Here is a 20,437-nt window from a genome sequence, read left to right as displayed (position 1 = left end):
GCGCTCGGCGGGCCCGTGCATTCCAAGATGGCGGCGGTGCCGGGCGGCTCGCGGCGCTGGGACCCCGCGGCGCTGGGCCTGGACCCGTCCTGGCGCCTCACGGCCTACGGGGAGCTCCGCGGCTGAGGCTGCAAAGTCCCGCAGGAGACGCTGCTCAAGCTCCTGGCGGGACTGGAAGGACAGCGCCCGGGAGGAGGAGGCGGAGGGGAAGGGGCAGAAGCGGAGAGCGGCGGGGCCCCAGCGCTGGGTGAGAGTGGGGAGAGCCCGGGCGGGCTGGGGGGGCCCGGGGGCTCTGGGGGGAGCGCTGAGGGGCCTCGGGGAGCCCTCAGACGGGGCCAGGAGGGCTCGGGGCGGGCTCGGGGACGCTGAGGGGTTTGGGGGGGCCCGGGGGGTGCTGTGGGGGCTCTGGGCGGGCTCGGGGCCGCTGAGGGGTTTGAGGGGGCTCGGGGGTGCCGTGGGGGTTTGGGCTGGCTCGGGGGCGCTGAGGGGTTTGGGGGGGCCGGGGGGTGCCGTGGGGGCTCTGGGCAGGTTCGGGGGCGCGAAGGGGATTGGGGGGGGCTCCGGCGGACAGATCGGGGGGGCTCGGGCACGTGTAGGGGGGGACGGGGCAAAGGTGGCCTGGAGAGAGCGGGAGGGGGCAAAGGGCGGGAGGGGGAGGGGACGGGAGGAGCCGAGGGGGGCGGGGAGGGGAGGGGAGCGGCCCCCTCGGATCCGGTTCCCCCCTCCCGACAGGATCCGCGTTCCCGTCCCCATCCGGCTCTGCCCCGTCCCTGGGTGCGGCACCCCCAGCGGGGGCTGTGCTGCCATCAGGGGCTCCGTGCCCCCTCGTGATGGGCTCTGTGCCCTCCCCGAGCTCTCAGTGCCCACCCTGAGCCCTCGGTGCCCCCCTTGACCTCTCTGTGCCCACTCTGAGCTCTCGGTGCCCCCCCCGAGCTCTCGGTGCCCCCTTGTGATGGGCTCGGTGCCCTCCCTGAGCTCTCTGTGCCCCCCTGAGCTCTCTGTGCCCCCCCGAGCTCTCTGTGCCCCCCTGAGCTCTCGGTGCCCACTCTGAGCTCTCTGTGCCCCCCCTGAGCTCTCTGTGCCCCCCTGAGCTCTCGGTGCCCCCCCGAGCTCTCTGTGCCCCCCTGAGCTCTCGGTGCCCCCCCTGAGCTCTCGGTGCCCCCCCTGAGCTCTCGGTGCCCCCCTGAGCTCTCTGTGCCCCCCTGAGCTCTCTGTGCCCCCCCTGAGCTCTCTGTGCCCCCCCTGAGCTCTCTGTGCCCCCCCTGAGCTCTCGGTGCCCCCCCCTGAGCTCTCGGTGCCCCCCTGAGCTCTCTGTGCCCCCCTGAGCTCTCTGTGCCCCCCCTGAGCTACTCGGTGCCCCCCCGAGCTCTCTGTGCCCCCCCTGAGCTCTCTGTGCCCCCCTGAGCTCTCTGTGCCCCCCATGAGCTCTCGGTGCCCCCCCCTGAGCTCTCGGTGCCCACTCTGAGCTCTCGGTGCCCCCCTGAGCTCTCGGTGCCCACTCTGAGCTCTCGGTGCCCCCCCTGAGCTCTCGGTGCCCCCCTGAGCTCTCGGTGCCCCCCCTGAGCCCTCGGTGCCCACTCTGAGCTCTCTGTGCCCCCTGAGCTCTCTGTGCCCCCCCTGAGCTCTCGGTGCCCACTCTGAGCTCTCGGTGCCCCCCTGAGCTCTCGGTGCCCACCTGAGCTCTCTGTGCCCCCCCTGAGCTCTCGGTGCCCCCCCTGAGCCCTCGGTGCCCACTCTGAGCTCTCGGTGCCCCCCTGAGCTCTCGGTGCCCCCCCTGAGCTCTCTGTGCCCCCCTGAGCTCTCGGTGCCCCCCTGAGCTCTCTGTGCCCCCCCTGAGCTCTCTGTGCCCCCCTGAGCTCTCGGTGCCCACTCTGAGCTCTCTGTGCCCCCCCTGAGCTCTCGGTGCCCCCCCTGAGCTCTCTGTGCCCCCTGAGCTCTCGGTGCCCCCCTGAGCCCTCGGTGCCCACTCTGAGCTCTGGTGCCCCCCTGAGCTCTCGGTGCCCACCTCTGAGCTCTCGGTGCCCCCCTGAGCTCTCGGTGCCCCCCCTGAGCTCTCGGTGCCCCCCCTGAGCTCTCTGTGCCCCCCTGAGCTCTCGGTGCCCCCCCTGAGCTCTCGGTGCCCACTCTGAGCTCTCGGTGCCCCCCCTGAGCTCTCGGTGCCCCCCTGAGCTCTCTGTGCCCCCCTGAGCTCTCTGTGCCCCCCCTGAGCTCTCGGTGCCCCCCCTGAGCTCTCTGTGCCCCCTGAGCTCTCTGTGCCCCCCCTGAGCTCTCGGTGCCCCCCTGAGCTCTTGGTGCCCCCCCTGAGCTCTCTGTGCCCCCCCTGAGCTCTCTGTGCCCCCCTGAGCTCTCTGTGCCCCCAGGGATCGGCCTGGACTCGTGTGTGATCCCTCTGAGGCACGGGGGGCTCTCGCTGGTGCAGACCACCGACTTCTTCTACCCCATCGTCGATGACCCCTACATGATGGTACCCCAAAACCCCCCCCGAACCCCTCTGGGACCCCATAAATCCCCTCTGCACCCCAAAACCAGCCCAGGGGACCCCATAAATACCCCCTGCACCCCAAAACCAGCCCAGGGGACCCCATAAATACCCCCTGCACCCCAAAACCAGCCCAGGGGACCCCATAAATACCCCCTGCACCCCAAAACCAGCCCAGGGGACCCCATAAATACCCCCTGCACCCCAAAACCAGCCCAGGGGACCCCATAAATACCCCCTGCACCCCAAAACCAGCCCGGGGGACCCCATAAAATACCCCCTGCCACCCCAAAACCAGCCCAGGGGACCCCATAAATCCCCTCTGCACCCCAAAACCAGCCCGGGGGACCCCATAAATACCCCCTGCACCCCAAAACCAGCCCGGGGGACCCCATAAATCCCCTCTGCACCCACAAAAACCAGCCCGGGGGACCCCATAAATACCCCCTGCACCTCCAAAACCAGCCCCAGGGGACCCCATAAAATACCCCCTGCACCCCAAAACCAGCCAGGGGACCCCATAAATACCCCCTGCACACCCCAAAACCAGCCCCGGGGACCCCATAAATACCCCCTGCACCCCAAAACCAGCCCAGGGGACCCCATAAATACCCCCTGCACCCCAAAACCAGCCCGGGGGACCCCATAAATACCCCCTGCACCCCAAAACCAGCCCGGGGGACCCCATAAATCCCCCCTGCACCCCAAAACCAGCCCGGGGGACCCCATAAATCCACCCTGCACTCCAAAACCCCCCCTCAGGACCCCCTGAATCCTTCTGGGACCCCAGAAATATCTCTTGCACCCCAAAATCAACCCCGGGGACCCCCCCAGATCCCATCCTGGCCACTCCAAATCCCACCTGGGGACCCGAAATCCTCCCTGGGACCCCCAAAATCCCTTTCAGATCCCCCCAGAATTCAATCCCAAGGCTCCCAAACTCTCCCTTGGACCCCCCAATCTCATTTTGGGCCCCCCAATCCTCTCCTAGACCCCCTAATCCTGTCCTGGACCCCCCCAATCCCATTTTGGGCCCCTCCTGTCCTGTCCTGGGGCCCCCCAATCCCATTTTGGGCCCCCCAATCCCATTTTGGGCCCCCCAGTCCTGTCCTGGACCCCCCAGTCCTGTCCTGGACCCCCCCAATCCCATTTTGGGCCCCTCCTGTCCTGTCCTGGGGCCCCCCAATCCCATTTTGGGCCCCCCAATCCTGTCCTGGACCCCCCAATCCTGTCCTAGACCCCCCAATCCTGTCCTAGACCCCCCCAATCCATTCATGGCCACCCCCAATCCTGTCCCAGACCCCCCCAATCCCATTTTGGGCCCCCCAATCCTGTCCTGGCCCCCCCAAAGCCCCTCCCCCGTTGCAGGGCCGCATCGCCTGTGCCAACGTCCTGAGTGACCTGTACGCCATGGGGGTGACAGAGTGTGACAATGTCCTGATGCTGCTGAGCGTCAGCCAGCGCATGAGCGACGAGGTGACAGGGACATGGTGGGGACAGGGGACGCAGCCTGGGTGTGACAATGTCCTGGTGCTGCTGAGCGAGGAGGTGACAGGGACATGGTGGGGACAGGGGACGCAGCCTGGGTGTGACAATGTCCTGGTGCTGCTGAGCAATGAGGGGACAGGGACAGGGACATGGGGGGGGGGGGACAGGGGGGACACAGCCTGGGTGTGACAATGTCCTGGTGCTGCTGAGCAATGAGGGGACAGGGACAGGGACATGGGGGGGACAGGGGGGACACAGCCTGGGTGTGACAATGTCCTGGTGCTGCTGAGCAATGAGGGGACAGGGACAGGGACATGGTGGGGACAGGGGGGACACAGCCTGGGTGTGACAATGTCCTGGTGCTGCTGAGCGAGGAGGGGACATGGACATGGGGGGGACAGGGGGGACACAGCCTGGGTGTGACAATGTCCTGGTGCTGCTGAGCGAGGAGGTGACAGGGACATGGTGGGGACAGGGGGGACACAGCCTGGGTGTGACAATGTCCTGGTGCTGCTGAGCGAGGAGGTGACAGGGACAGGGACATGGTGGGGACAGGGGGGACACAGCCTGGGTGTGACAATGTCCTGGTGCTGCTGAGCAATGAGGGGACAGGGACAGGGACATGGGGGGGACAGGGGCATGGAAGAGACAGGAGACTTTGGAGGGGACAGGGGACATGAAGTGGACACAGGGACATGGGGCGGAGTGGGGGGGGACAAGAGACATGAGGGGGACACAGGGACCTGGGGGGGCTGATAGGGACACTGGTGGGGGTGGGACACACTGTGGGGGTGACAGGGACACCAGGCTTGATGGACACAGGGAGTGTCAGGGGACACTGTGGGGGTGGCAGGGACACTGGGGGGGGTGTCAGGGGACACGGGGTGTCAGGGGACACGGGGTGACATTGACATGGGGGTGACAGGGACACTGTGGGCCTGACAGTGACCCAGGAGGTGACAGGGACACTGTGGGGGTGACAGGGACACTGTGGGGGTGACAGTGACCCAGGAGGTGACCAGGAGGTGTGGGGGTGTCAGGGGAAGCAAGGGGTGACAGGGACACTGTGGCGGTGACAGGGACACTGTGGGGGTGACAGTGACCCAGGAGGTGACAGGGACACTGTGGGGGTGACAGGGACACTGTGGGGCTGACAGTGACACAGGGGTGACAGGGGCACTGTGGGGGTGACAGGGACACTGTGGGGGTGACAGTGACCCAGGAGGTGACAGGGGCACTGTGGGGGTGACAGGGACACTGTGGCGGTGACAGGGACACTGTGGGGGTAACAGTGACCCAGGAGGTGACCGTGCTGCTGGTGTCCCCCCAGGAGAGGGACAAGGTGATGCCACTGATCATCCAGGGCTTCCGGGACGCGGCCGAGGACGGGGGGACGTCGGTGACAGGGGGACAGACCGTGCTCAACCCCTGGGTCATCATTGGGGGCGTGGCCACCGCCGTCTGCCAATCCAGCGAGTTCATCATGTGAGTGCTGGGCGGGGCCAGGGCCTGTCAATCACAGTGTGGTGTGAGGGGGTCACTGCCTCCTGTCAATCACAGTGTGGTGGGTGGGGTCACTGCCTCCTGTCAATCACGGTGTGGTGGGTGGGGTCACTGCCTCCTGTCAATCACGGTGTGGTGGGTGGGGTCACTGCCTCCTGTCAATCATGGTGTGGTGGGTGGGGTCACTGCCTCCTGTCAATCATGGTGTGGTGGGTGGGGTCACTGCCTCCTGTCAATCATGGGGTGGTGGGTGGGGCCACTGCCTGTCAGTTGTGAGTGGCAGGGGCGTGGCCTGGGGCAGGGTCACTGCTGCCAATGACAGCCATCACTGGGGTGGTGGGTGGGGCTTGGGGATGGGGCGGGGCCCTTGCTGTCAGTCAAGTGGGTTTGTCATGTGAGTGACAGGCAGGGCTTGGGACATTGGGCGGGATTTGGGGACATGGGACGGAGTTTGGGACATTGGGGCGGGATTTGGGGTATGGGGGCGGGGTTTGAGGACATCGGGGTGGGGTTTGGGACATGGGGGCGGGGTTTGAGGGCATCGGGGTGGGGATTGGGGACATGGAGGGGGTTTGGAACATGGGGTGGGGATTGGGGACATGGAGGGGGTTTGGAACATGGGGGTGGGGATTGGGGACATGGAGGGGGTTTGGAACATGGGGGTGGGGTTTGGGACGGGGGCGGGGCCTGGCCCAGGGCGTGTCCCACGCTGACCCCAGCCCCGCCCAGGCCGGACAGCGCCGTGCCTGGGGACGTGCTGGTGCTGACCAAGCCCTTGGGGACACACATGGCTGTCACCGCCCACCAGTGGCTGGACATGGTGAGTGACACCCGGGCCACCTGGGCAGGGACAGGGGAACAGAGCCAGCCCTGTGTCCCCAGGGACACCTCAGATGGGTCTGCACACAGCCAGGTGTCCCCATGGGGAGTCACAATGGCACTGACATCCCCCCGAGGTGTCCCCAGGGGACCCCAGAGCCACTCCCGATGTCCCTGAGGGATGGAGCTCCCCCAGGAGTCCCTGAGCCACCCCCGATGTCCCCAAAGGGCCCCTGAGCTCTGCAGGGCTGTCCCCAGGGTGTCCCTGACCCTGTCCCCACTATCCCTGAGCCTGTCCCCAGTGTCCCTGAGCCTGTCCCCGCTGTCCCTGAGCCTGTCCCTGACCCTGTCCCCACTGTCCCCAACACTGTCCCCGACGCTGTCCCCGCAGCCCGAGCGCTGGAACAAGATCAAGCTGGTGGTGACACGTGAGGAGGTGGAGCTGGCCTACCAGGAGGCCGTGGCCAGCATGGCCACGCTGAACCGCACCGGTGAGGGGACACTGGGGACAAGGGCCACCCCAGAGGGACCCCCAAAGCCACCAGGGGGACCCCAGAGTCATCCTAGGGATGCCCAAAGCCACTCCAGATCTCCCCAGAGCCACCCCAGGGGTCCCAAAGCCGTTCCAAGGGACACAAAGCCACCAGGGGAGTCCCTAAAGCCACCCTGTGGTGTCCCCAGGCCATGCTGGATGTCCCCAAAGCCCCCCTTGAGTGTCCCCATGCTGTGGAGGTCCGTGGGACATAACACAGTGTCCCCATCCCTGAGGTGACACAGTGTCCTTCCCTGAGCTGGTGCTGCTCCCCCTGTGGTGGCACTGTCCCTGTCTCCTGAACTGTCCCTGTCCCCTGTGGTGGCACTGTCCCTGTCTCCTGAACTGTCCCTGTCCCCTGTGGTGGCACTGTCCCCTGAGCTGTGCCTGTCCCCTGAGCTGGCACTGTCCCCTGAGCTGGCACTGTCCCCTGAGCTGGCACTGTCCCCTGAGCTGGCACTGTCCCCTGTGGTAGCACTGTCCCCTGAGCTGTCCCTGTCCCCTGAGGTGTCCCCATCCATGTCCCCCAGTGGCAGGGGGCTGTGTGAGGTGTCCCTGTCCCTGAGCTGTCCCCAGCGGCAGGGCTGATGCTGTCCCTGTCCCTGTCCCTGTCCCCAGTGGCAGGGCTGATGCTGTCCCTGTCCCCTCACTGTCCCCAGTGGCAGGGCTGATGCTGTCCCTGTCCCCTCACTGTCCCCTGAGGTGGCACTGTCCCTGTCCCCAGCGGCAGGGCTGATGCTGTCCCTGTCCCCTCACTGTCCCCTGAGGTGGCACTGTCCCTGTCCCCAGCGGCAGGGCTGATGCTGTCCCTGTCCCTGTCCCCAGTGGCAGGGCTGATGCGAGCCTTCGGGGCGCACGCTGCCACCGACGTGACGGGGTTCGGGGTGCTGGGGCACGCGCGGGCGCTGGCGGCGCAGCAGCGCCAGGACGTGGCTTTTGTCATCCACAACCTGCCCGTCATCGCCTGCATGGCGGCCGTGAGCCGGGCCTGCGGGGGCCGAGGGGGGCTGCTGCAGGGCACCGCCCCCGAGACATCGGGTATGGCACCAAAATGGCACTGGGGACACTGGGACTGGCACTGGGGACATCGGGAATGGGGGCACTGCTGCAGGGCACAGCCCCAGAGACATCGGGTACGGCACCAAAATGGGGCTGGGGACACTGGGAATGGGACTGGGGACACTGGGAGTGGGACTGGGGGCACTGGGAATGGCACTGGGGACATCGGGGAGTGGGACTGGGGGCACTGGGAATGGCACTGGGGACACTGGGAGTGGCACTGGGGACACTGGGAGTGGCACTGGGGGCACTGGGAGTGGGACTGGGGGCACTGGGAATGGCACTGGGGACACTGGGAATGGGACTGGGGGCACTGGGAGTGGCACTGGGGACACTGGGAATGGGACTGGGGACACTGGGAGTGGCACTGGGGACACTGGGAATGGGACTGGGGACACTGGGAGTGGGACTGGGGGCACTGGGAATGGCACTGGGGACACTGGGAGTGGGACTGGGGACACTGGGAATGGGACTGGGGACACTGGGAGTGGGACTGGGGGCACTGGGAATGGCACTGGGGACACTGGGAATGGGACTGGGGACACTGGGAGTGGGACTGGGGACACTGGGAATGGGATCTTGTTCCTGCTACAGGGCATGGCCCCCAGGACATTGGGTACAGTCAGGGGAGCCCCAAAAACTGAACTGGGGAGCCCAAAAATGGGATTTGGAGCACTGAGAGTGGGCTGGGAGCCCAAAATGGGGATGGAGACCTTGGAAATGGGAAAAAAGGCACCAGAAATGGGATTGGGGAGCACGAAAATGGAATTGGGGAGCCCAAAATGGGGTTGGGAACCCCCAAAGGAGGGTTGGGGAGGCCAACAATTGGTTTGGGAACTCTGAAAATTGGATAGAGGAGCCCAAAAATGGGAAAAGGGGCGCTGGGAAGGGGATTGGGGACACTGGGAATGGGAAAAGGGGCACTGGGAATGGGATTGGGGACCCCAAAATGGGAAAAGGGGCGCTGGGAATGGGATTGGGGACACTGGGAATGGGAAAAGGGGCGCTGGGAAGGGGATTGGGGAACCTCAAAATGGTGTTTGGGAATGGGATTGGGGAGCCTGAAAAGGGAATAGGGGTGCTGGGAAGGGGATTGGGGAACCCCAGGATGGGAAAAGGGGTGCTGGGAAGGGGATTGGGGACGCTGGGAAGGGGATTGGGGACCCCAAAAATGGGAAAAGGGGCGCTGGGAATCTGGGGGGGTGGATTGAGGGGGCACTGGGTCAGCCTGGCCCGCAGGGGGCGCTGTGAGCAATTGGATAAGGGACCCCAAAAATGGGATTGGGGTGCTAAAAATGGGATAAGAGACCCCAAAAATGGGATAAGAGACCCCAAAAATGGAATTGGGGTGCTAAAAATGGGGTAAGAGACCTCAAAAATGGGATAAGGGACCCCAAAATGGAATTGGAGTGCTAAAAATTGGATGGGAACCCCAGAAATGGGATAAGGAACCCTAAAAATGGGTTAAGGAACCCTAAAAATGCAGAGGGCTCTGGTAAGGGGTGGAATGGGGGATCAGCCCTGGCAGCAGGAGCCTGGAAATGGGGAGAAAAAGCCCAAAAATGGGAAAGGGGAGGGAAAGGACCCCAAAACCAGAGGGGGGGGACCCCAAAATCAGAGGGAGAGACCCCAAAATCAGAGGGCGGGATCCCAAAATCAGAGAGAGGGACCCCAAAATCGGAGGGAGGGATTCCAAAATCAGAGGGAGGGATTCCAAAATCAGAGGGAGGGACCCCAAAACCAGAGGGCGGGACCCCAAAATCAGAGGGAGGGATTCCAAAATCAGAGGGAGGGACCCCAAACCCCCCCTCAGTCCCCCTTTCCCTCCCCTGCCTGGTTTTGGGGTGCCGGGTTTGGGTGCTCTTGGTTCTGGGGTGGTTCTGAGGTTTTTGGGGGGGTTTTGGGGTGCCCTGACCCCCAGTTCCCGCAGGGGGCTGCTGGTGGTGCTGCCCCGGTTCTGGGGTGGGTTTGGGGTGGGTTTGGGGTGTTTGGGATGTGTTTGGGGTGTGTTTGTGGGGTGTGTTTGAGGTGGTTTTGGGATGTTTTTGGGGTGTTTGGGATGTTTTTGGGGTGTATTTGGGATGTGTTTGGGATGATTTTGGGCTGCTGGTGGTGCTACCCCGGTGCCCAGGCTGCCCCAGTTCTGGGATGGTTTGGGGTATTTTTGGGATGTGTTTGGAGTGGTTTTGGGATGTTTTTGGGGTGACCCTCCCTGTACCCGCAGGGGGGCTCCTGGTGGTGCTGCCCCGTGCCCAGGCCGCCCGGTTCTGGGGTGTTTATGGGATGTGTTTGGGGTGGTTTTGGGGTATTTTTAGGATGTTTTTGGGATGTTTTCAGGGTGACCCCTGTTTTTGGGGTATTTTTGGGGTGACCCTCCCTGTACCCGCAGGGGGGCTGCTGGTGGTGCTGCCCCGGTTCTGGGGTGGTTTTGGGATGTGTTTGGGGTGGTTTTGGGATGTTTTTGGGGTGACACGCCTTGTCATTCCCAGGGGGGCTGCTGGTGGTGCTGCCTCGTGCCCAGGCCGCCCGGTTCTGGGGTGTTTTTGGGATGTTTTTGGGGTGGTTTTGGGATATTTTTGGGGTGACACCCCCTGTCGTTCCCAGGGGGGCTGCTGGTGGTGCTGCCCCGTGCCCAGGCCGCCCGGTTCTGTGCGGAGCTGAAGGCTCCAGGGCGCGGCCCGGGGCTGCAGGCCTGGATCGTGGGCGTGGTGGAGAAGGGACCCCGCGGTGCCCGGGTCATCGACAAACCCCGAGTGATCGAGGTGCCCCCCCGAGGGGCCCCCCAGAACCCCGAGAGCCCCGCCAGCCCCCCCCCGGAGCCGCCCCGAGCCCCCTGCTAGGGGGGAGACCCCAAAGAAAACCCCACACTTGGGTCAGATCCACCCCACAGAGACCCCCCAAAAATCCCCAAAGTGGGGGAAAGCCCAACCCTGACACAGCTCCCGGTGAAGGGACCCCAAAGAAAACCCCAAAGTTGGGACAGAGCCCCCTGCTAGGGGAGAGACCCCAAAGAAACCCCCAAAAATCCCATCAACCCCTCCCCACCAAAATCCCATCAAAGCTGCCCCAAAATTCAGGTCAGATCCCCCCAAAAAATCTCATCAAAGCCCCCCAAAATTGGCCCAAATTGGGTCAACCCCCCCCCCCCCAAAAATCCATCAAAGCCCCCCAAAATTGGCCCAAATTGGGTCAATTCCCCCCTTCCAGAGACCCCCCCCCCCCCCAGCGCTGCAGGTGAACCCCCAATCCCCCCTGGGGGGGCTCCCCCAAAATCCTGACCCAGCTCTGCACAACGAGGGACCCCCAAAATTTCCCCCCCCCCCCATTTTTTGGGGACCCTCCAGGATCATCTCCCCCCCCCTCCCCCCCGGCTCTGCCCGATGAGCAGCGGGCAAAGCCCCCCCCGAGCCCCCCCAAAATCCCCCCCCGCGTGACGCCCCCCCCCAAAACCCCCCGTGGGGGTGGGGAGGGGCCGAGACCCCCCCTCAGTGAGGGGGGGGTTGGGGGGCTCCGGGTTTTGGGGGTGGTGGTGGGAACCCCCCCAGAAATGGGGCAATAAAAGAGATTTCAGACAAATCTGGGGGGGCTTTTATTGAGGGGGGGGAGGGCCCCAAAATCCCGGGGGGCGTTTGGGGGGTGTCCCCCCCCATCAGAAGGGATGGTCCAAGGGATTTTGGGGGGGGGGCACCCCAGGGGGGTTTGTGGGGTTCCATGGGGGGGGTTTTGGGTACCCCCCCCTCAAATGATCCAGAGAGGAAATTCCCAGAATAATTTTTGGGGTCCCAAAACCTCCAGGGGGGTTTGGGGGGGTCCTGGGGGTGATTTTGGGGTGCTCCCCCCCCCAACATGATCCAATCCCTGAGGAGGATCCAGAAATTCCCAGAAGAATTTTTGGGGGGGTTTGGGGCTCCCCTGGGTTGGGGCTCCCGGGGGGGTTTTGGGGCACCCTGGGGATGATTTTGGGGTGCCCTGGGGGGGGGGTTTGGGGCACCCTGGGGATGATTTTGGGGTGCCCTGGGGGGGGTTTGGGGCACCCTGGGGATGATTTTGGGGTGCCCTGGGGGGGGGTTTGGGGCACCCTGGGGATGATTTTGGGGTGCACCAGAGGTGGTTTGAGGATGCCAGGGAGGCCGGTCTGGGGGGTACCCTGAGGGTGTTTTGGGGGTACCCTGAGGGTGTTTTGGGGATGCCCCCAGGGATGATTTTGGGGCACCCTGGGGTGATTTTGGGGTGTTGGTGGGGCTGATTTTGAGGTGGCCCTGGGGGTGTTTCTGGGGCTGTTTTTGGGGCTGTTTTTGGGCTGTTTCTGGGGCTGTTTCTGGGCTGCTTGTGGGGTGATTTTGGGGTGTTTGTGGGGCTGGTTTTGGGGTGTTTGTGGGGTTGTTTCTGGGCTGTTTTTGGGGTGCTGTGGGGCCGTTTCTGGGCTGTTTTTGGGGTGTTTCTGGGGTGCTGTGGGGCCGTTTCTGGGGTGCAGGGGGGTGTTTTGCCCCCCTCACTTGATGCAGTCCATGACGTGGATCTGCAGCGTGTCCATGTCCGGCGCCTTGTACTGGCACTTGGGGCAGCACAGGTCGGGCTCCTCCTCGGGGTGGGGCAGGAGCCCCCCAAAACCTGCTGGGGGATGGGGGAGGGGCACGGTCAGGCCCTGCCCCTCCCCCCCAGGGGGGGTTTGGGGGTCCCGGGCCCCCCCTCTGTACTCACCCCCCGCCGGGGCCGGGGCTGGGGGCGGCTCCGAGTGCCGGTTCCGCATCTCCTCCAGACGGGCCCTGGCAAAGGGGGATTGGGGGGTTTGGGGGGAATTTGGGGGGTCTGGGAGAGATCTGGGGGTCCCAGGGGTTGTTTGGGAGCCTTTGGGAGATTCAGAGAGATTTTGGGGGGGCCCTGAGGGTGTTTGGGAGGGGTTGAGGGATTTTGGGGGGGTCCTTGGAATTGGGGGATTTGGGGGCTCTGGGAGAGATTTGGGGGTTCCCGGGGGTTGTTTGGGAGCCTTTGGGAGATTCAGGGAGATTTTTGGGGGGGCCTGGGGGTTTTGGGAGGGGTTGAGGGATTTTGGGGGGGTCTGGGGGATGTCAGGGAGGAGGGCGAGGGGCAATGGGGGTGCCTGGGGGTGGTTTTGGGGTATTCTCAGGGTGTTTGGGGTTGGTTTTGGGGTCTTGTGGGTGTTTTGGGGTTGGTTTCGAGTGGGGGCTTCTGTTGTGGTCCCCAAGGGCCTTTTGGGAGAGCTTTTGGTTGTTCTGCAGGAGTTCAGCGTGTCTGGGGGGAAACTGGGATCTTTTGGGCTCTTTGGGGGTGGTTTTGGGTGTTACAGGGTGGTTTGGAGGTGTTTTGGGGTGTTTCAGGGTATTTGGGGGTGGTTTTGGGGTGGTTTTGAGGTGTTGTGGGAATTTTTGGGGTGGTTTGCGGTGGTTTTGGGGCAGTTTTGGGGTGTTCCAGGGTGGTTTTGAGGTATTCTGGGGCATTTTGGGGTGCTCCAGGGTGTTTCTGGGCTGGTTTTGGGGGATTTGGGGCTGGTTTGGACTGGTTTGGGCTGGTTTGGGGCTGGTTTGGACTGGTTTGGGCTGGTTTGGGACTGGTTTTCTGGTTAGGACTGGTTTGGGGTGGTTTGGGGCTGGTTTGGGGTGATTTGGACTGGTTTGGAGCTGGTTTGGGACTGGTTTGGACTGGTTTGGGCTGGTTTGGACTGGTTTGGGGTGATTTGGACTGGTTTGGGGCTGGTTTGGACTGGTTTGGAATGGTTTGGGGCTGGTTTGGACTGGTTTGGGCTGGTTTGGACTGGTTTGGGGCTGGTTTGGACTGGTTTGGAATGGTTTGGGGCTGGTCTGGACTGGTTTGGGGTGGTTTGGGGCCGTTTTTGGGGTGCCAGTGCCGTACCGGGCGCCGTCCCCGCCGAGCCGCAGCCGCAGCTGGTTCAGCTCCTCCTGCAGAGCCTCGCGCTGCCCGTGCAGCTGCTCCCGCGCCGCGCGCTCCGCCTCGAAATCCGCCCGGTAAATGTCGGCCTGGGGACACCCCGGGGTCAGGAACCCCAAAATCCAACTGGGGAACCCCAAACCCAGCCAGGGAACCCCAAACCCAACCAGGGAACCCCAAAATCCACCCAAAATCCACCCAAATTCCCCCCAGTGCCACGCTCTCCGCCTCAAAATCTGCCCCGTAAATGTCGGCCTGGGGACACCGGGGGGTCAGGAACCCCAAATTCAACCGGGGAACCCCAAAGTCCAACCAGGGAACCCCAAAATCCAACCGGGGAACCCCCAAATCCATCTCAAATCCACCCCAAAATCCACCCAAACCCCCCCCAGTGCTGCCTGCTCCGCCTCGAAACCCGCCTGGTGGATGCTGGCCTGGGGACAGCGGGGACATCAGGGAGGTCAGGACACCCCAAAATCCAACCGGAGAACCCCCAAAATCTCCCCAGCCCCCCCTGGCTCTGCCCTGGTGACGTCAGCCTGGATTTTAGGGGGGCTTGGGGGTGGGGTCAGGACCACCCCCCCAAGGATCCCCCAAATCCCACTAGGCCCCCCCAAACCTCCTCTGGGGGGCTTTGGGAGGGTTTGGGGAGATTTGGGGGGGCCAGGGGGCTCTGGGGGGAGAATCAGAACCTCCCCAGGACCCATCTGAGCTTCTCTGGGACCCCTCAAGCCCCTCTGGGAACCCCCAAATCCCCCCTGATCCTCCCAGATCCCCCCAGTCCCACCTGGGGACACTGCCCTGGGTCTGGGGGCTCGGGGGTCTCAGTCCCACCTGGGGACACTGCCCTGGGTCTGGGGGGTCTCAGTCCCACCTGGGGACACTGCCCTGGGTTTGGGGGTCTCAGTCCCACCTGGGGACACTGCCCTGGGTCTGGGGGTCTCAGTCCCACCTGGGGACACTGCCCTGGGTCTGGGGGTCTCAGTCCCACCTGGGGACCCTGCCCTGGGTTTGGGGGTCTCAGTCTCTCTTGGGGACCCTGCCCTGGGTCTGGGGGTCTCAGTCCCACCTGGGGACCCTGCCCTGGGTTTGGGGGTCTCAGTCTCTCTTGGGGACCCTGCCCTGGGTCTGGGGGCTCGGGGGTCTCAGTCCCACCTGGGGACCCTGCCCTGGGTCTGGGGGCTCGGGGGTCTCACCCCCCCGCCCAAGGCTCCCCAGCCCCACCTGGGCCTGCAGCACCGGGATGGTCTCCAGGGCCGCCCGCTGGCGCTCGGCCTCGGCCTTGAGGCGATCGATGAGCTCCTGCTTGAGGGCCAGCGCCGCCTCGGCCGCGCGGAGCTGCTCCTGTGTCACCTGGACAGGGGACAGGGACACCTGTGACACCTGTGACATCACCTGGGACATCACCTGTGTCACCCCCCCACTGCAGCCCCAGCGCCGCCTCGGCCGCGCGGAGCTGCTCCTGTGTCACCTGGCGGGGACAGGGACACCTGTGACATCACCTGGGACATCACCTGTGTCACCCCCCCACTGCAGCCCCAGCGCCGCCTCGGCCGCGCGGAGCTGCTCCTGTGTCACCTGGACAGGGGACAGGGACACCTGTGACAGCTGTGACAGCTGTGACATGTGTGACATCACCTATGTCACCCCCAGTCCCCCCACACTGCACCCCCAGCGCCACCTCGGCTGCACGGAGCTGCTCCTGTGTCACCTGTGGGGACAGGGACACCTGGGACATCACCTGTGACATCACCAGTGCCACCTGTGACATCACCTGTGCCACCCCCCCACTGCACCCCCAGCGCCGCCTTGGCTGCACGGAGCTGCTCCTGTGTCACCTGGGGGGGACAGGGACACCTGTGACACCTGTGCCACCTGTGACATCACCTGTGCCACCACCTGAGGCATCCACCTATGTCACCTCTGTCACCTCCAGTCCCCCCCCACTGCACCCCCAGCACAACCTCAGCTGCTCCTGCATCATCTGGGGGTGACAATGACACCTGTGCCACCTGAGGGACACCTCTGTCACCCCCAGGCCCCCAAGTGCAGCCTCAGCTGCTCCTGGGCCACCTGCAAGGGGACAGTGACACCTTGGGGATGTCACCTGTGTCACAGCTGCACACTCCTGTGTCCCCTGGGGCAGTACAGTGACACCTGGGGGTCACCTGTGTCACCTGGGCGGGTGGCACTGTCACCTGGGGACTCACCTGAGGGCACCTGAACCACCCGAGGGGGCACAGGGACATTCCAGGTGTCCCCAAGAGGGAATAGAGCAGGGGACAAGGGGCTGCCCCAGGTGTCCCCAGGTGTCCCCTGTCCCTCACCTGGCTCCGTTTGTCCCCCTCCAGGCTGGCCTTGATGTGGGCGTCGTACTCCTGGAACAGGTGATGGTAGGCGGCCTGCAGCTGCACCAGCTTCCTCCTGGGACATCGGGGACATTGGGGACATCGAGGGGACATTGGGGACATTGGGGACATCGAGGGGACATCGGGGACATTGGGGACATTGGGGACATTGGGGACAGGCGGCCTGCAGCTGCACCAGCTTCCTCCTGGGACAGGGATTGGGGACACTGGGGACATTGAGGGGACATTGGGGACATTGATTGGGGACATTGGGGACAGCGAGGGGACACTGGGGACATCATCAGGGACAGGTGGTTTCTGCCTTGGGGACACTGGGGACACTGCGAGTGCCACTGCCTCCCCCGTGTCCCTGTGTCCCCTCATGGGGACAGGCGGCCTTGAGTGCCACCAACTCCCACCTGGGACACTGGGGACAGTGAGGGGACACTGGGGACACCACTGGGTGTCCCCAGGTGCCACCCCTGCCCATGTCCCCATTGTCACTCACTCCTCCCCGCTGTCCCCATGTCCCCGTTGTCACTCACTCCTCCCCAGTGTCCCCATGTCCCCATTGTCACTCACTCCTCCCCAGTGTCCCCATGTCCCCGTTGTCACTCACTCCTCCCCGCTGTCCCCATGTCCCCATTGTCACTCACTCCTCCCCGCTGTCCCCATGTCCCCGTTGTCACTCACTCCTCCCTGCTGTCCCCATGTCCCCATTGTCACTCACTCCTCCCCGGTGTCCCCATGTCCCCGTTGTCACTCACTTCTCCTCGGTGGCCCCGCGCCGCTCCACCCTCAGGGCAGTTTCCAGGTTGGTCACCTGGAGCCGGAGCTGGTCCAGCTGCACCTGGTGGCCCTGGGCCACCTCCTCCAGCTGCTGGCACCGCTCGGCGTCACCGCGGGCCCTGTGACACAGGGACACCCCACTGTCACCCTGTGCCACCCCATTGTCACCCACTGTCACCCTGGGCCACCTCCTCCAGCTGCTGGCACCGCTCGGCGTCACCGCGGGCCCTGTGACACAAGGACACCCCATTGGCTCCCCCTGTCACCTCCTCAAACTGGTGGCACCACCAGCAACCCCTTGGGCTCTGTGTGTCACCCGATGTCACCTCCTTGAGCTGGTGGCACCACTCAGCATCCCTTGAGCCCTGTGACACCCCAATGTCACCCGATGTCACCTCCTTGAGCTGGTGGCACCACTCAGCATCCCTTGAGCCCTGTGACACCCCAGTGTCACACGATGTCACCTCCTTGAGCTGGTGGCACCACTCAGCATCCCTTGAGCCCTGTGACACCCCAGTGTCACCCGATGTCACCTCCTTGAGCTGGTGGCACCACTCAGCATCCCTTGAGCCCTGTGACACCCCAGTGTCACACGATGTCACCTGCACAGGTGTCCCCACTGGCGCTCTGGGTGCTCCCACTCCGCCCGCCTCTGCTGCGGTGTCCCCTCTCCTTGGGGACAGTCCCTGACGCCCAGGTGTCCCCCCAGGTGTCCCCAGGTGTCCCCACCTGCGCTCCAGGTGCTCTCTCTCTGCCCGGCTCCTCTCCAGGCGATTTTGGCTCTCCCGGAGCTCCCCCAGCAGCGACGTCACCTGGGCCTGCACCTGGGCCTTGTCCTGCTGGGGACAGGGACAGGGACACTGTCACCCCCTGGGTCACCTGGGCCTGCACCTGGGCCTTGTCCTGCTGGGGACAGGGACAGGGACACTGTCACCCCCCTGGGTCCCACTGGGCCTGCACCTGGGCCTTGTCCTGCTGGGGACAGGGACAGGGACACTGTCACCCCCTGGGTCACCTGGGCCTGCACCTGGGCCTTGTCCTGCTGGGGACAGGGACAGGGACACTGTCACCCCCTGGGTCACCTGGGCCTGCACCTGGGCCTTGTCCTGCTGGGGACAGGGACAGGGACACTGTCACCCCCTCTGTCACCTGGGCCTTGTCCTGCTGGGGACAGGGACAGGGACACTGTCACCCCCTGTGTCACCTGGGCCTTGTCCTGCTGGGGACAGGGACAGGGACACTGTCACCCCCTGGGTCACCTGGGCCTTGTCCTGCTTGGGACAGGGATGCTGTCACCCCCTGCTAGGGACAGGGACACTGTCACTCTGCTGTCACCTGGGCCTTATCCTGCTGGGGGCAGGGACAGTGTCACCCTCTGTGTGTCCAGTGTCCCCACCTGTCCCCGTGTCCCCATCTGTCCCCATGTCCCCAGCTGTCCCCATGTCCCCAGCTGTCCCAGTGTCCCCAGCTGTCCCAGCTGTCCCCATCTGTCCCCAGGTGTCCCCAGCTGTCCCGGTACCTCCAGCTGGCGGCGCAGTCCCTGCAGCTGCAGCTCGGCCGCGCGGGAAACGTCCTGAGCGCGGAGCTCGGCCACGGCCACGCGGGAGCGCAGGGCCACCAGCCTGGGGACAGTGGCACCGGTGTCACCAGGGGTCATTGGTGCCACCAAACCCACCCCACGCCACCCGCAGGGCCACCAGTGTCACCAAGGATCACCAAACCCCACCCAACGCCACCCGCAGGGCCACCAGCCTGAGGACAGTGGCACCGGTGTCACCAATGTCACCAGTGTCACCAAGGGTCACCAAACCCCTGCCCAACGCCACCCGCAGGGCCACCAGCCTGAGGACAGTGGCACCGGTGTCACCAATGTCACCAGTGTCACCAAGGGTCACCAAACCCCTGCCCAACGCCACCCGCAGGGCCACCAGCCTGGGGACAGTGGCACCGGTGTCACCAGGGGTCATTGGTGCCACCAAACCCTGCCCATGCAGGAGCGCAGGGCCACCAGCCTGGGGAAAGTGGCACCGGTGTCACCAATGTCACCAGTGTCACCAAGGGTCACCAAACCCTGCCCAACGCCACCCACAGGGCCACCAGCCTGGGGACAGTGTCACCAAATGTCACCAGGGGTCATTGGTGTCACCAAACCCTGCCCAACACCCCCCACAGGGCCACCAGCCTGTCACCAAATGGCACCAATGTCACCAAACGGCACCAAACCCACCCCACGCAGGCACGCAGGGCCACCAGCCTAAGGACAGGTCCCCAGAGTGTCCCCAACACCCCCAGCCTCCCTCAGCCATGGCCACCACCCACCTGAGAGGTCCCCAAAGTGTCCCCCAGAGCCCTCAGGTGTCCCCAGTGCATCCTCAAATGTCCCCAAGATGCTCCAAGTGTCCCCAAAATATCCCAACCGTCCCCAAAGTGCTCCTGAAGCGACTCCAAAGTGACCCCAAAGTGCTCCAAGGTGTTCCAAAGTGCCCCCAGATTGTCCCCAAAGTGTCCCCAGGCTGTCCCTAAAGAGTCCCCAAGTACCCCCAGGCTGTCCCCAAGTGCCCCCAAATGTCTCCAAGTGCCCCCAGACTATCTCCAAGTGTCCCCAGACTGTCCTCAAGTGCCCTCAAGTACCCCCAGACTGTCCCCAAGTGTCTCCAAGTGTCCCCCGACTGTCCCCAGACTGTCCCCAGGTGTCCCCAACTCACTCAGCCTCAGCCTCTGCCAGGCGCTGCCTCAGCTGCTCCTCGGAGCTGGGGGGACACGAGGTGGGGTCAGGAGGGCTTGGGGACATCAGGGAGTCCCCAGGGGACAGAGGGGACAGGGGGGACAGGGGGGAGGGGCTCACCTGGGCTCCGGGGGGGCCCCAGGGGGGGCCTGGGGGGGCTCCGTGACAGCGGGGACATCGTCCAAGGGGGGGGACATCGAGAGGGGGGCCACCTCGGGGGGCTGTGGGGACATTGGGGACATCAGGGGGACACTGGGGACATCCAAGGGACATTGGGGGCACCCCAGGGGGGCTGGGGGGCCAGGGAGGGGACACTGCAAGAGGGGGGAGAACATAGGGGGACACACTTGGGACATGGTGGGTGCAGTGAGAGGGGTGGGGGGACATGAGGGGGGACACAGGGGACACAGAGAGGGGACACAGCCGGGGGGCCACACCTACCTTGGTGCTGGTGTCAGGGGTGCTCCTGCAGATGTCCCCAGCGTCCCTGAGAGTGTCCCTGAGGCTGTCCCTGATGTCCCCAGGGGTGTCCTCGGTGTCCCTGATGTCCCCGGGGGCATCCTTGGTGTCCCTAAGGGTGACCCTGATGTCCCCAAGGGTGTCCTTGGTGTCCCCGGGGGTGTCGCTGATGTCCCCAGGGGTGTTCTTGCTGTCCTCTGGGGTGTCCCCGATGTCCCCAAGAGCGCTCTTGGTGTCCCCAGAGGTGTCCCTGACATCCTCGGGACTGTCCTTGCCGTCGCCAGGCGCGTCCCCGCTGTCCCCAGGCGTGTCCCCATGAGCTCGTGTCC

General features: G+C 64.7%; 3 protein-coding genes, 1 long non-coding RNA gene and 1 pseudogene across 15 annotated transcripts in view; 2 read left to right on the top strand and 3 right to left on the bottom strand.

Moving 5' to 3' along the window:
- The window catches only part of LOC103824723 (zinc finger protein 420-like), a 210,159-nt gene that overhangs the window by 108,158 nt on the left and 81,564 nt on the right, over nucleotides 1-20,437 (top strand). The window lies entirely within an intron of this gene.
- The window catches only part of LOC103824895 (zinc finger protein 208-like), a 193,029-nt pseudogene that overhangs the window by 98,237 nt on the left and 74,355 nt on the right, over nucleotides 1-20,437 (bottom strand).
- On the top strand, nucleotides 13-10,870 carry LOC127060485 (selenide, water dikinase 1-like). Its single transcript, XM_050984074.1, has 8 exons — nucleotides 13-247; nucleotides 2,361-2,464; nucleotides 3,848-3,955; nucleotides 5,298-5,452; nucleotides 6,200-6,290; nucleotides 6,681-6,780; nucleotides 7,647-7,859; nucleotides 10,485-10,870. The coding sequence occupies exons 1-8, from the start codon at nucleotides 28-30 to the stop codon at nucleotides 10,718-10,720; spliced, it is 1,227 nt and encodes a 408-aa protein (XP_050840031.1). The 5' UTR covers nucleotides 13-27; the 3' UTR covers nucleotides 10,721-10,870.
- Nucleotides 496-2,352, bottom strand: LOC127060531 (uncharacterized). Of its 11 annotated transcripts, none has more exons than XR_007779688.1 (4): nucleotides 2,006-2,352; nucleotides 1,637-1,929; nucleotides 1,461-1,539; nucleotides 496-1,302 (listed from the first exon to the last, which is right to left on the bottom strand). It is a non-coding gene; the product is annotated as an uncharacterized LOC127060531 (long non-coding RNA). The 11 variants fall into 11 exon arrangements; XR_007779682.1 differs by having other exon boundaries at nucleotides 496-1,321; nucleotides 1,461-1,637; nucleotides 1,676-1,929; XR_007779691.1 differs by having other exon boundaries at nucleotides 496-1,321; nucleotides 1,461-1,559; nucleotides 1,676-1,929.
- On the bottom strand, nucleotides 12,659-16,102 carry LOC127060489 (uncharacterized). 2 transcript variants are annotated; one of them, XM_050984115.1, is made up of 3 exons: nucleotides 15,663-16,102; nucleotides 15,012-15,194; nucleotides 12,659-13,876 (listed from the first exon to the last, which is right to left on the bottom strand). In XM_050984115.1, exons 1-3 carry the CDS (start codon nucleotides 15,693-15,695, stop codon nucleotides 12,950-12,952), a joined length of 1,143 nt encoding a protein of 380 aa, XP_050840072.1. In that variant the 5' UTR covers nucleotides 15,696-16,102; the 3' UTR covers nucleotides 12,659-12,949. The 2 variants fall into 2 exon arrangements, with proteins under 2 accessions (XP_050840072.1, XP_050840073.1); XM_050984116.1 differs by lacking the exon at nucleotides 15,663-16,102 and adding an exon at nucleotides 15,550-15,565.

Source organism: Serinus canaria, chromosome 25, assembly GCF_022539315.1.
Source record: "Serinus canaria isolate serCan28SL12 chromosome 25, serCan2020, whole genome shotgun sequence".
Classification (NCBI taxonomy): domain Eukaryota; kingdom Metazoa; phylum Chordata; class Aves; order Passeriformes; family Fringillidae; genus Serinus; species Serinus canaria.
Note: the sequence above shows the minus strand (reverse complement) of the source record. Positions and strands in the feature narration are given on the sequence as shown.

What these genes read in the sequence shown, in the direction of transcription:
- LOC127060489 (XM_050984115.1), bottom strand. Translation starts at nt 15,695, where the DNA reads ATGCCTCAGGTGGTGGCACAGGTGATGTCACAG. An exon ending in TGGCACAGGTGATGTCACAG is followed by an intron (nt 15,195 to 15,662) that starts GTGGCACAGGTG and finishes GGGGTGACACAG; the next exon opens with GTGATGTCCCAGGTGATGTC. An exon ending in TCCCGGTGCTGCAGGCCCAG is followed by an intron (nt 13,877 to 15,011) that starts GTGGGGCTGGGG and finishes GGGTGTCCCCAG; the next exon opens with GCCGACATTTACCGGGCGGA.